The 14,638-nt window shown below is 39.4% G+C and overlaps 1 protein-coding gene across 2 annotated transcripts in view; it reads left to right on the plus strand.

Moving 5' to 3' along the window:
- The window catches only part of KDM4B (lysine demethylase 4B), a 78,176-nt gene that overhangs the window by 20,848 nt on the left and 42,690 nt on the right, over positions 1–14,638 (plus strand). For both annotated transcript variants that reach the window (XM_026864977.1, XM_026864978.1), the window contains exons 5-7: positions 1,962–2,011; positions 5,208–5,311; positions 9,686–9,823. In XM_026864977.1, the coding sequence (XP_026720778.1) occupies positions 1,962–2,011; positions 5,208–5,311; positions 9,686–9,823 (292 nt within the window). The remainder of the gene's footprint in view (positions 1–1,961; positions 2,012–5,207; positions 5,312–9,685; positions 9,824–14,638) is intronic.

Genomic DNA, 14,638 nt, shown 5'->3' on the forward strand with positions numbered 1-14,638 from the left:
GGTCAGAGGATGTTGGGAGTCCACTGCTATATTTATTATTTTACAAGATTAGGTGCTACATAGTGTTTTCCCTTAGATTTTTTTTTTTTTTTTTTTTAAAGCCGTCAGTTTAAATCGGCTTAATGTCTAAATCTTGAAGCATCCTATGTATGATTTCCGTCCTTTGTTATCCTTTCTAACCTACCAGACCACAATAGGTAAATTGTGGTTTTGTACAAAAGCAGCATGAGATATGACTTTTATCTCTTTCTCCTTACATTGCAGCTAAACTTCAGACTTGAAAATTGAGAAGCTGAGCAAGAGGGACTGGCTGAAAGTCCTCTAAAATCAGGTGTATTTGGAGAGATCCTATCAGAAGTAGAGCAATACTTTTTACCCATGAGATCATGTGGTTGCCCGCTACAATATCCTGTTTTCAGCTTGTTGTAATGAGACGCGATGGTTTTGACATCTTTATTGGAAATAACAAATATAATACTTTTTTTATTATTATTCACATTGAACAAAAGTTATAACCGGCAATAAATCTCACACTCACAAATGTAATTTTTCAAAATTCTCTGTTACAAAAAATGGTATGAGAGCCACGTTTAATTTGATGCAGCATGTAAACAATAATTTACAAAATTCCATTGACGTTATTATGTGTGTCGTCATGTTAAACATGTTTAAGTGTATCATGGTATTTAGTTCCCTCATTAAAACATTAAATTCGTAAGATCTTAGTCACCTGATTTTTTTGCTTCTCGGAATATTGAGATCCTTTAACTTCAAAGCAGGAAGGTAACGAACAACTTTTGGGAAGAAAAACAACCCTTTGAAACTTCCCTGATTTTTGTAAATAATTGTCACATGGAGCACTGTTTCTGCAACTATTACAAGCTTTTTTCAATTTGTTTTTAACATCTTCATTACGTTAACGTGCGTTGAAGTGTCCAAATTGCCTGTAAAACCCCAAAATTTTCTTGGTTTTGACTTTCTGTAGTGGACAGAGCAGGTAGGCATCAGTCGTGAGCTGTTAGCCACGCAGAAGAGCTCCTGAGTGGTAGAAGTGAACAGTCTTTGTTTTTCCATCACCTTGTGTACTGTCTCTTCACACAGCAGAACTGTGTTAGAAGTGGGACTCTTGCTTTTTTCCAACGATCACAGAAGAATATTTCAGTTAGGCTTGTGTGGGACTTCAGGCAGTTGATTGTTTTTCCAGAATTATGCTCAATACTTTTCACTTGGGGGGGCAAAGCTGTCTATAAAAATGTAAAAGTTGTTCCCTATACCCTTTAATGTTGTTTTCCTCAGAAGACCCTGCTTTTTCATTCACCACCTAAAGAAAATTACCATATAGTTTGTTATTTCACATCAGACAATACAATCTAGCATAGATACAAAGATTGACTGCTTCAGCTATTGTGAAGAATATTTACTTTTCTGAATAAAATGAAAAATATTTACAGAGTTTTCCTTAAAAAAGTTTCTCTTAATTTGCTGTACATATGCCAGTGTACACAGACCTTTTCAGCCCATCCTAAATTTCTTGCGTGTTAATCTTTAGCACAACCTCATGGTTTTGTTTTGCAGATATCTTTCCAGTGGAAAACACGCTTGCTGTTCCCTGTAGCGACTGATTTCTGTTTTTTCCAGTGCAGTATCATCGCTCTGCCTCTTCAGTTTTCCTTCTACTTTGTAAAGCCCTGTGATGCTGTTGAAAAAAAAGTTGTGGGAAAATAATGCACATCATATAACACGTCTAAGGACTTTTAATAAAATACTGGCTTTCTTCCATGTATTATGTGTTACTGATACCTTCCAGACTCTCAAAATTTTGGTTATATTTCCAGACATTAATTGTAAGTGTGCTGTGCTAGAAGTTATTGCCACACTTGTTTCTAGCCTTCTTTTTCTTTCACTGTTTTTACATTATAGAGTGATAATTTATGTTTTCTTCTGTGTTAACTTTCTCCTAGGTATGCCATACCTCCAGAACACGGCAAGAGATTGGAACGCCTGGCAAAAGGTAAGCTTTGCTTCCTCCTGTGTTTGGACAAACTATGGATGTATTCTCAGGGAAAACTGAAGCATCCTGGGGAGAATCCTACCCTTGATTTTTAAACAGATTGATAAAGAATTGACATTAGCTGTTATAATTTGCAAGAGCTGCTTGGTGATCCTGCTGCATTGGTATAATAGCTTCAGAGTCACAAAACTTCTCAATGAATTTTCCTACTAGTGCAACTGTTTTCTTAAAGCCTTGGTATTTTGACACAGCATGACCCTAACTAAAATTGATAGAAAAAAAACCCTTGAATTTTGAGGCATGGAGACAGAATGCTTCCATGTCTGGGAAATGGGTTTAATAAGAGACCCATCGTGCATCTCTGTAATACGAGGTTTGTCACAGGGAGGTGAGCACTGTGATTGCAGTTGTGTGAAGTGCAGCCTGAGGGGAGGTCTTCCTCATACCCCCAGACACTCATTCTGCAGAGAAGGAGGGTGGTAGGAACTATTCGTTCTTCCTACACTATGAATGTAACGTGTATTAGCGTTGATTACTTTCAGTCTTAAGTAGGAAAGTGCTTACAAATTCAGCAGCAGCATTCAGGGAGGATAGCTAATGGAGTTCTCACTTTGTTCTATAATGATACACACTGTCTTTGGTTGCTTTCCTTTTATTCCAGCCTCATCCTCCTTTATCTTTTCAGAACAATAAATGCCATCTTAAAAACAGAAAAAGAAAGAAAGGGGTTTTTTTTAAAAAAAAAGAAAGAAAAAAAAGAAAGAAGAAAAAAAGCACAATTAGCTTGAGCTGTGATAAACTTCCACCTTTCACTAGGCTGGCTGTAAATTTTTGGCCTTGCAAAGCTGCCTGTGCATGTACCTTGTGTTTGAGTTCTTGCCTGATACCTGCCAAGGTCAGCCTGGAAGCAGCTGCCTGCCCCCAGTGTGAGCAACGAGCACAAACTTGGCCCTCCTGTCCTTGACGTTGCTGCTGAGTTCCAGTTGGTAATGCTGGAAGCTTCAGGGAAGATGTCTGACTGCAGAAGTATATATTTTTTAATTCGTTGGTGTTGTGTTTGGTTTTTGTTGCTATTTTCGTTCGCTTGCAAATGTTCTAGGCACTGCCCAGCTAAAAAAAGCTCCTGTCCCAGAATAATTAACTCAAAATCTACGTGTTTCATCTTCAATGAGGCATACTTTAATGATTTAAATCTGTTGTTGAAGTTCATGCAGCAGCAGCAGGCAGGAAAATGTGGAAGCCTGTATTCTGAGGGGGGAAAAAAAAAAAAAAAGTTCTGATGCTGTTTTTCCAGAAAGTAGGCAAATTCATAGTAATGACATTTCTTGCTGACAGTTTGACATTCTATTGACTGCTTCATACTTGAATAAAAAAGGGGAGGAAGGGAACCACTGGTTGTGTAGGATAAATGTAGACTGAATGGGTACAAATGTCCTAGGGCATGGTGGTATTGTTTTCCCGTGCACTGTGAGCCATGATCCCTAAATACAAATACTGTTGAAAACTGCTGCTCGGAAATGTTGCATTTCACATCTACAGTTCAGTTTAGTCATTTGCCAGGTTTTATAAAAGTTATTTTTTCTTCTGCTAAAAAGTGAAGGAATCCAGATGATTTCTGTAGAATCTGAAATACCACTCCAAAGTCTGACATAAGTAATACTAAGTCTTTTGCTGTTTGTAACTTGTTTTTACTGATGATCAATTTTTTGAGATGCGTCAATGGTAGGCAGTGTATAAACCAGAAACAAATCATCAGTGATCTCGTCTTCGTTTTAGTTTTCTGTTGCTTTTAAAAGTCGGGATGGGTAATGTTTTGAAACTACAATGAAACAGTGCTTGGGCATTCTCTGTCCTGTGCATCAGTGGCCTAGACTGTGAAGAAGTTTACTATGGAGAAATGAGTGTGCAATTAATATGGAAAATGAATAGCTGAGCTGTAAATGGGCTCACTGGGAGAGCTGTGGAGCCCATGGAGAGAATGTTAATGTGTTGCCATGTTATTGGTGCTAATCACTTAAAATGTGCTTCTTTATTAGTAGCTTTAATGAGAGCCACTTAAACTGTGCATTAAAAAGAGGAACTGCAGAGAGGGACGACAGACTGGGTAGCAGACAGTCATAATTTTAATTGAAATGCTTTTAGTAGAAAAATATAAGAAAACCTGGAATCCAGTCATCCCTTTCACTTTTGGAAACCCTTTCCATTATGTCTTGTCAATTAGTTTTGTTTCTAGAGCTGGGGTTATTTATTTTCCTAAATGGTGATGTTTTTAATCCCTATAAACACGCAATTTGTTACTGAATCGCTGGCAGTCAAACACGTGGTCCTGAAGAAAATGGTGTTACATTGGTTGAGCTGGACATTTCTGGGAGGAAAGTGCTGACGTCAAGGGGTTTGTTTTTTAGTTTTTACCACAATTTTAGTATTTTTAATTATTTGTGATTTTGTTGGATGGCTCAGCGTGGCTCTTGTAGCTGTGGCAGAATTTAACACTTACTAGCGCCCAGACACTGTCCGGGTCAGATCGTGCTGCCTCTGCCAGGCTTGTTAGTGACCGCTGTGGCCACTGCATGAGTGTTCCTTCTCCCACTGCCTTCTGACGGATATGTTTTCTTTCTTTTCTTTTGACTGAATATTAACATCTACATGCTTATTTTTTTTATTCCTTTAGGGGGTGATATGTAGGGCAGATCGATCTGGCATTTTATGAGTTGTATTACTTTCCCAAGAATAATATAGCATCCTGTCAGAGAAGGTATAAAAAGGATTTGGCAGTGTTTGGAGTAGATGGTGCGTGCTTGTTGCTTTTTCCTTGCCTGTATTCAGAAAAAGGGTGGCTCAGGGTTTAGGGTGCTAGCCCAAACTCAAGACAGATGAGTTCTGTTTCTTAATTTGCAAAAGGTTTACTGAGATTTCTGGCCAAGCTGCTTATTCCCAGACACAGAAGACAGAAGACTTAGTTGTTGGCACTCAACTTGAATGGAATTTAGCCTTTAATGCCTCAACATGCAAGTTTCTGTCATAAAAATTCTAAACAATGAGGGATGTCCTAATTACTGACATCTTCAGTTGCCTGTTGTATCAATCTATATAAAGTACTTCAGCAGGTTTTTATTTTGTCAGCTTGTCTCTGCTTAAATAACGGATGGGATATAATATTCCTATAGTGATACTCCTCTTCTTAATGTCTCCACAGGATTTTTCCCAGGAAGCTCTCAGGGATGTGATGCTTTTCTCCGTCACAAGATGACCCTCATTTCACCCTCAATCTTGAAGAAGTATGGCATTCCTTTTGACCGGGTATGTACAAAGGATGCATTGAAGACACCAGCAAGTTGTTGAGGTGCAAGAAAGCACAGAACCCCTCTTTTAAGGAACCGATTCATCTCAAGCCTCTGAGGAGCAATTTGCTTAATTTCTAAATGCATTATTATGCTAAATGTATCCTATCGGTTTAAACCAGGTGCCTGCCTGCAAATGAGGATTTGTGGTTTGGCTGAGACACTTTCTGTGAAGTGCTTCTCTTCATACAAGCTTTCGCTAGCATAAACTTTGTCAATTAGGGAGCCTCTCCAGGTAGAGAGAGGTGAACTGTAATACAGATGCTATGGCTTATCAATAGGCAGCATAACTCATTGGTAATTCTCGAACACAAGACTTTTCTCTCCTGGATCCCGTATGAACCAAAAACTGGAATTAGACGTGCTGGTTCTCTGTTGTGTAAGCGTTCGTTCAGTGCTAAGCCAGTAAGGATCCATGAATCTCTTAAGTCCTCTTACTTGAAATGAGGGGTCATGTTTACTCGGTATGATCGTTTTAATGTGCTTATTCTTAAAGTCTTCTGGCAAGAGGTAAATCTCCTCAGCCAAGCATGCTTACCACGGATTTAGGATCTGTGCAGAATCGGTTGAACAGCTACTGCTGCTGTATGTTACCGGCACACAGAGCCTGTCCTGCAGGATGCTCAGCCTCTGCATGTGGAAATGGGGTTGAGTTAGAGGTACTGGGACTCTTAACTCCAGCGGGAAGTGTTAAAGAATGCCTGCTTCAAACTGATTTCATCCTTCCCCATCCCCTTTGCATCATCATCTCTAGATATTATGGCCATCTTTTTTGAAGGAAGAACACTCAAGTTCTGATTAATTTTTTTTTTTTAAAGCATGGTTTTGTTAGAGTTAGTCCACCTGAGACAAAGTGTAGCCCCTACTTGATGAGTCTAGTGATTCTTTGAGATGGAAGTACAAGATCTTGGCTCTTTTATAGCATAAAAACTATGAATTCATTCAATTTACTGCTCCAGAGACTTTTCATTTTTCCTAGTGGAAGGCTATGATGAATGAAATTTGAAGTGTGATCATCTGGCTTGTCAGATGAACTTGCTGTCAGTGCAGGGGAGACTTCCACAGAGCAATGTGGTGCTGCTTATGGTTCAACATCAGTGGCTAGACTTGGCCTAGCTTGCACATTATGGTTGATATTAAATTGTTCATAGAGAGCAACAAACCATTTTTCTTGTAATTCTATCTGTGGAACCTAATTTCCAAGTGTGAAAACCAGTAGAAAACATGTGTGGTACCTGCTACACATGGTTGAAAATAATAAAAATATCTAATTGTGGGATCTGTATTTTTTGGTAAGGATTTTCACTTTAAAAATTTTGGGAAAGTGAATATATGGTTTGGAATATGGGAGGCATCTTGTTTAATATGTAGATGCCCCTCTGAGAAATGACTTTTGACAGAGGATAAAAGATGTTCTCTATCCAGACTATATTTGGAAAAAAATACAAAATCTGTAGTCAGTGCAATCCTCCTGAAATATCTGACCTTACTATTAGTTGTTGGCCTGAACTGTAAAGTTTAAAGGTTTCTTAAGCTTTTTTTCTGCACAGTATCAGTTGAACACTGTGTCTTGCTGCTTCTTGTGGTGTTTTTCTTACAAAGTTATTTTAACCAGAAGCTGTAAGTGATGCAGTAATTCAGAGGACGGAGCCTAAAAAAGCGTGTGCTGCTTATTTGAAGAAGCTGAAAATAGTAATTTAAAAAGTACCTTTTGGTGCCCACTAGCCATTCCAGGTGAAGTTTGCCATGTGACCCTCCGGTGACACCAGTCATCCTGCAGGATGGAGGAGAATAGGAAATGGGAATTGATTTCTGCCATTTCATTCAAGCAGCATGTTGGAGCAGTGCTCTTGGCTCTGCTGGAGATCAAAAAGCGAAACGAATTCTTTCAGGATTTCAAATGTTTGAATGTTGTAGGCGGGCATATTTTTCCTCCAGAATAGCACATTGTTACACATTTGCTTTTCCATCTATCTGAGGAAAGTGGCATTGACTAATAATGGCATACTAAGTGATTTCTGATCAATAACCAAGCAAGAGGATCAGAGGGGTTTTTATAAAGGCAATAGAGGAAAACTTCCAGGCTCATCCCAGGTCATCTTTGCTGAGCTGTATGGTGACAGGGATGGGCTACAAAGTGGTTTAAATAAGGGAGCTTCTAACGTTTTGCTTGGTAAAAAGTCTTTACCTGCTTAGCAAGGCTTCCCACTATGAATCTTTTGATTTGTGACATGAAGGATTTTTGCAAATTGATGTCTGGTGTCGTCTTCATGCTGAGTATATGTAGAAATTTTAATGCTAAGGATCTGATTTTTGTCTCTGTGTTTTTTACAAAAGAAAAAAAACAACCCCAAAACCACAAAAAATCCCAGTGTACACATAGAGGACAGTATTAATGTCAAAACCAAACTTTCTTTTTTAAAGCAAGAGGATTTATTAGCATGTTACTCAAATATAACTCCTAATCCTGATTTACAGAATGTGGAGGGCAAGTGTGGTTTTTTGATAGCTCTTCTCTATGGCACTCACTGGAAGGATGTTTTTAAATGTAAAAAGGAGGAGGAGATCTCTTTAGTCTGAACAGTCTGTATCTGAATACCTCCTGTCCTGAAATAGTAGCTTTTGAAGGAGGATCACTATTATTCAGAAACAGTGAACATGTGCCATTTTTCTTTAGAAACAGAGATAGGATCCCTTCATCTAAATTCTTGGCAGATTTCAATGAAGTGAATAGGCATGCATTTATAAATCTCTATAATGGTATTTACTTCTGGAAAAAAAGAAACAGATCAATAGTAGGGCTTTTTAATAATTAAAAATGTGTATTTCTGTAATCTCCTATTGATTTTTCCATTTATTCCTCAAGAGCTTGCAGAAGTCAGTAAATTTAGGGCTTTCTTCATGAGTGGCAGTTTGTGCTGGCTTTCCTTCAATAGTTATTACTTTTCTGCATGGCCTATCCATCATCTTGAGTGCTTTCTAATTTATTGTAGGGATAATGTTGACAGCAGTGACATGGAGGACGTACACTGTGGGCTTGAAATGAAGACACCAGGATGTAGATTTACTGACAGAAACATAATCTTTCTGTCTTCTGAAGTTAGCCATCTACCACTCTGCTTTGATTTATGGAGGGGGCTGGATGGGAGGATGCTCCATGAAGCTGGGCACAGACCGGACTTCAGCACCTTTATCCAAAAATACGGCAGAAGCTTCTTCTATTATCATATCTTTTTTTTTTTTTTTTTTTTTAAATTACTCTGCTGATCTTAATAACATTAGCAAGTTTAAGTGTTAGTCCAGCCAAGTGGGTAAATGGTTTGTCTCTTCACATTTTCTGTTTGGACCCATCCTTGTGTTTATCAGCGTTAAGTTCTTTGGAATCTCTGTAGGCTCTGAACTGCCATGTGGTGAGTTACTGCTGGTGGAAGGAATCCAAATGGAGTTACTTGGCTTGTGACTGCTGTGAAAAGGTCTGTCAGCACTTCTAGGTTGGAAAGACAGGGAAGGTCAAATTATTGCCTCTTCCCTAATGCATAGCAGGGAGGTGCTGTCGCATGCTTGCTGAGCTAGAGAGCTGGACTGGGAGGGTTGCTCAGAGTGCTCTATGTCACTGCCAGTTGCTTTTTTGATCTGTGCCATGCTTGTAACAGTTAAATTCTTTTCTTTTTTTTTCCCCCCAGTATCTTCTCTTCGTAAGATTTGTAAAAAGACAATTTTCTAAAAGCATCGCAAACTGATTGGCCTCTGATTACAGCTGTAATCTGTAGAGTTTTTAACCCTCATATTAATAATGTCCATAATGCTTATTGCGGTGTTAATTTTACTTTAGTGGCCAAACGGTGGGCTGTAATTTTTATGATGTTTGACTTACGGGTGAACAAATGGGAGTAAGACTGATGAATGTGAGTAGCGCGTACTTTGGTAGCACCCTGCAATGTCAAGTGCGTGTTAGGAGGGAAATCCAGTTTTCTTGGCTCCACTAGTGTGGTGGTGGGAGTGTAGATCTGGACTTAGCTGAGCTGAAGTGGTCACAATCTAAAGATTTACTGATCTTTGGAATGCTGCAGCCGGAGACCCTTTCTGTAAGTGGAGCCTGAGAGTCTAAAAATTTCAGATCTTGTGACCCCTTCCATTGTACTGTCTTTTTCCCATAATACAGTTAACCAGAAATTGTTCTAGGTTTAGTCAGGAGTTGGCAGTGATTATTCTGCCTACTCTTTGTTTAAAAGGGAGAGATTTAACCAGTGAATTTTTTCTTTTATAGGTCTCTTTTCTCCAGCTGCTACGTCAACTGATCTGTGGGGTATCTCTTTTTGGTTTTGTTTTTCAGATCACCCAGGAAGCCGGAGAGTTTATGATTACATTTCCTTACGGTTACCATGCTGGCTTCAATCATGGCTTCAATTGTGCTGAGTCTACCAATTTTGCCACTTTGAGATGGATTGACTATGGAAAAATGGCAACTCAAGTAGGTGTCTGTTGGGATGAAGGGTTCTTAAAAACCACGAGCTCATGAAATACAAAGGAACAAACGGGACACTTACCCTTTAGACCAAAATGGAAGGTGCTGCTGTTTTGACAGTGTGCTCTTTCATTGTGCCATGTTGCTGTTTTATGCCTGTTGATAATTTGTGTCGTTTTGAGGGCATAGTAATGACTTTCTCAAATGCTAGATGCCACACGCCTTGTAAAGAGGTTGTTTTGAGACTAGTAAGTTAGGATTACTTTTCTGATGCATCCACACTGCATTTCACAGTGAATAAGGTGACTGATATAACTGAATACAATTCATTAGGTGCACACTGAAGGGGAAGGAATAAGCTGGAAATACTTTTAAGCTTTAATAAGACTATGGTAATAACCTTCTGAAAATATCTGAATTTCTCTCTATGCACTCAGTTAAGTTTGAAGAGGAGAGTCATGCTGAAATGACTTTGTGTGGCTATTTCTTATTAGGGCAAATTTCTCATATGTTTTGTGACTTTTGACAGTTCTGAAGTCGGTGAGGGTTTTCACAACAGCACACATACTGCATTCTCTTGTTTTTAAGTGTGAAGCATAACTGATCAGCATAACTGATTCAATAGGATCTGAGAATTTTTAAATTGGAGATCAGTTCCACACAGTCTTTTGGGAAAGGATAAATGATGACAGAGTGCAGCGTTTGAAAATTGCCTCAGATGTTCCTTTTCAGAAAGGCAGACTTAGTTTTCACTCTAGAATAGTATTTATAATATCTCCTTCACTTTTCTCCTGTCAAATCAGCTTGGCTCTAACTCTTGTAATGCATCCTAATGCATTCTTCTGGACAAAACCAACTCTGTTTGAAATGGACTGCAAGTACATCTGTGTCTCAGTCTGTGGAACGATGTGGTGATGTCCATTTTTCCCTTACAGTGGTTTATATTCTGTGAGTAGCAAAAGGTAGATGATTACCAAATGGCGTCATTCTCTTCTTAGCTTTGGGATCCTGGGGTCCTTGACAACACCCTCTGCCTTTTTGCTGTAATGCCTTTGGCTGTTTTTAAGCCAAGCTGAAACTTTCTACACAGAATTAGATTTGGGAGTGATCAATGTTGTGTTAATCAGCCTGAGTGGCTGCTTTATGACTAATATGAGTCACTCTTTTTGCTTCTGGAGGCTAGTGCTGTTTCTGGCACTGCAGGCTTCAAGGGATCTTGTAGAATCACAAAAAAACCCCATGCTGTTTCTTCCTATTTTTCCTTTTAATAAGTGAACATCATTAACCCGACTAGAAAAGGAAGATGGCTGTCACCCCACAGGACCTTTTTTCCCCTCTTTTTCCCCTCTTTGGTATTTTGTAACCTCAGCAACTGCAGGCAGGCAGTCTTTGACTGTCCAATGGCACAATAATTGATGTCTGAGAAGCTCATCCCATGGAAAGCAGGCTCAGCCAGTTGGGTTCCAGAAAGGTGAAGTGTCTGTCTTGTTTGTTTTTGCAGTAATATTCAGCCCACAGCTTCAAGAACTCCACTGTTCGCCAACAAATTTGGCATTTGAGCTCTCTCCTTTGCTAAAATAAACAGGTAGATTTTAGTATTTCATTTGTGGAACTACAGTGGTGTAAAAACATCTTCTGTGAGGCATGCTAGCGGCTGTGCCATGAAATATAAAAATGAAATGTGCCATGAAATATAAAATACATGAACTCGCTGTGCCAGTGAGTTTAGTGAACTCCTCTAAATTGCTAGTGATGGCGACTGAAATAATTCTCTCAACAGAAAAATCCTCATGCTGAAAAGTTACGTATTTGTCCTCTCTGTCCCCGACCCGTGTTCAAGTAGGGAACCCTACGTTGGTGTTTGTAATCTCTTCATATCCCATCAAGGCTGTGGAGCAGAGCATGAGGCAGTAATTGAAGCTCCAGGGGTAGGTGGGGGCTGGAGTGAGAGTCCTACATTTGGAATTTGTTCTGGAGTTAAAGGGATGGCAAGAAGAACCTAGAACCGTAAGAGGCCCCAAATCAGTGTTAAGTGTCTTAAAAATAGCCAAGCAGACTTGGTTTGAAAATTTTAAAAATTGTGTTTGTCTGCTCTGACCTTATATACCAGGTTTATCTGTAGCAAACGGTCATGGTATTACACCCCAGAAAATGGGGTTTATCATGGAAATTCTGACAGACCCTTAACTACAGCAGTGCCAGCAGGCACCACTCTAATATTAAAAGCAATTTTGGGTTCAGCCGTGTGTTCACAAACAAGTGACATTTGGGAAGCGCGGTTTTAGATTGAGCCTCCATGCTTACATTGTTAAGCAGCGTAGCGTGAAATTACCGAACAAGCAGCATAGAGAGCTCTGAGCAAATCTAGGGAGAGAAAGTTGAAGTGTGGAAGGAGACGCCCAATTTATTTCCATTGCACTCGGTGACACTTGTCTGTTCAGAGATTTCCATTTAATATTGCCTAAACCACGCACCGCGTACGTGTTAATTAACCCTTTGATACCTTACTATCAGGTTCCAGATGAGGTATGAACGCTGCTACACCGTTAGGGCAAAAGGTTTGTTTAAATCTCATTTTAAGTTAAACAGGGACTTAATGAAATATCAGCTGACTGTGTACACTCGAGCTGCCTGCACATTTTTGGAGAGAGATTTCATGGAAAAAGACATCTTGGAGTGTGTGATTTTGGTTAACTTAGCAGGTTTACTAAATTTAAAAAATGGCTGTATTGATTTCTGTGCTCTCGGACACTATTAGATTATCCTTGCCCACTTCCGAGCAGGTCGTTTTGTTTTTTTTTTTTCTTGTCATATGCTTGTTTATAAACTACTTGGAAACTCTCGACTGGGAAGTAGTCTGCAGGTGTACATACTCTTACTGCACTGAGTTGGCTGGAAGGTGATTCTTCTCCTTCCCTCAGGGTAGCAATACAGCTACCTTGTCCTACCAGTCCTCGTGAGATTGGTGACAAGGTAAGGTTCAAAATTAGCCAGTTGTAATGTTCTCTTGGACGTTATCCTGGGGATGAAGTTTGGATTCTGCTCTACTGGGAGCGATATATGTCAATGGCAGAGTGTAAGGGAGAGCTCACATAGGAAAGGTAATGGCTCACCTCGGAGAAACAGAGACAGAGTCGTGCTAATTGCCTGCCAGATGGATGAAATGTTCTGCTAACCACAGCAGAAACTGCCTGGGCTGTAAAAAATACATAATAACCAGACTAAAGTTTAAAGATCAGCTTCTTAGACACTGGTTCTACTCTAATTGTAAAACAAGCATTAGCAAAAAAAAAAAAAAAAAAGAAAAAAAAAAAAAAAAAAGAGATAGCAGTGGCTGCAGAGTTGTGTAGGAAACTAATAGTGGGTAAACACACTTGTATTTGTGTAAACTTGCAACTATGATGAATAGATGCTTAAAAAAATTTGAGTGGAAATTGGTTTGGTGAATACCCAAGTGAATAAACTAGTTGTCCAGTTCAAAGCTTTTTGTAAACCTGGTGAGAGGTTTTGGAGTCTCTTTCAGAACTGCTTAGGAGAAGTTGATGTGAAGGAACTGGAAGGTGTGCGTGTGTAACGGTAACTAGGCTGTGATGCTGGATTTCATGTCTTTAGATGGAAGTTGTAAGAATTGCTGACAAGTAGCCTCTCACTGTGGGAACTTATAGACCAAAACATCTTTATTAACTAAATATAGGGCTGATACGCAGAGAGAAACTTGTATCTTCATCTGCATCGGGTGTCTCCTGTATCTTTTTAGCATCTCCCAGGCTCAGGTGTGCAGTTTGAGATCTGATGGCTTTTGGCACATGGGTTACCACAGATGTTGAGCAGAACTCTCTGGTTGCTTTCTTTTAGTTTTTTTTCCCTGGGTTTGTAAGTCTGATTTGCTGATCCTTCTAATAATTGCTTCTCTAGCCTTAATGCTGAGTACTGGTGACAGACAGAATTCATGTCATCTCTTCTGATGTGTCTGAGTCCTCATGACTGATTGTTCTCTGTTCTTAGCAAATGTCAGTCACCTTAGATTCAGAGGAAAGGTATAACGTTTTTCTTTACTTCGTGTCTTTAATTATATAGAGGTGTACCACTGGGAAATGGATGTCTTGCCTACAGCTGGACATTGTGCCCAGAAGTGTAAGAATTAACAGCTCTTTAACTGTTATCAATGTAAATGTCTCCATCTGTCCTCCAGGAACCTCGTGTTGCAGCTGACTTCTTCCCAGTCAAGGTGACTTCGAGGGCAACCACAGCTTGCCTATTCCACCTCATCTGTGTGAAAAGCTGTGGTTGAACAGCACATCTGTCAGTTATTTGTCTAGGGATGGGAGAGACCTTCAGCTAATCTTGGGGCTCCCACAGATAATCCTGGTGTGCTGTCACTAGGCCTTTCCAAGTATGTGATGGGAATTAATTTCAGCATTCTTTACAGATCAAACTCTGGCAGGGAATGCTCTTTTAAAGATACTGTACTATTTGACTAACATGACTATCAATCTGTCACAGTGTGCAAAGTAAAAAGAGATCCAGAAGAAATGAGTTAACAGGGTTTTATGTAGTGTTGGAGATACTGGCTCAATATTTCAGGATTCATCTGTAATCTGAATACTCTGCTTTAGATCTTAACATTACTGGTTAAATACTGTTGAGCAGGGATGGTTTCATTTGTATATCCTATGGTTAATGTTTACCTGCATAGGCAAAGCCTAGAAAATTAGGGAGGAATGTTTTTCTCTGTAGTTGGAATTCTTCAGTTGTTTGTCTTCCATTAACTTTTTGTCATGGTGGTTTTGGTTTTGATTTCCCCCCCCCCCCCCCCCCCCC

This window comes from Athene cunicularia (genome assembly GCF_003259725.1).
Source record: "Athene cunicularia isolate RWA chromosome 28 unlocalized genomic scaffold, athCun1 chr28_part1, whole genome shotgun sequence".
NCBI lineage: Eukaryota > Metazoa > Chordata > Aves > Strigiformes > Strigidae > Athene > Athene cunicularia.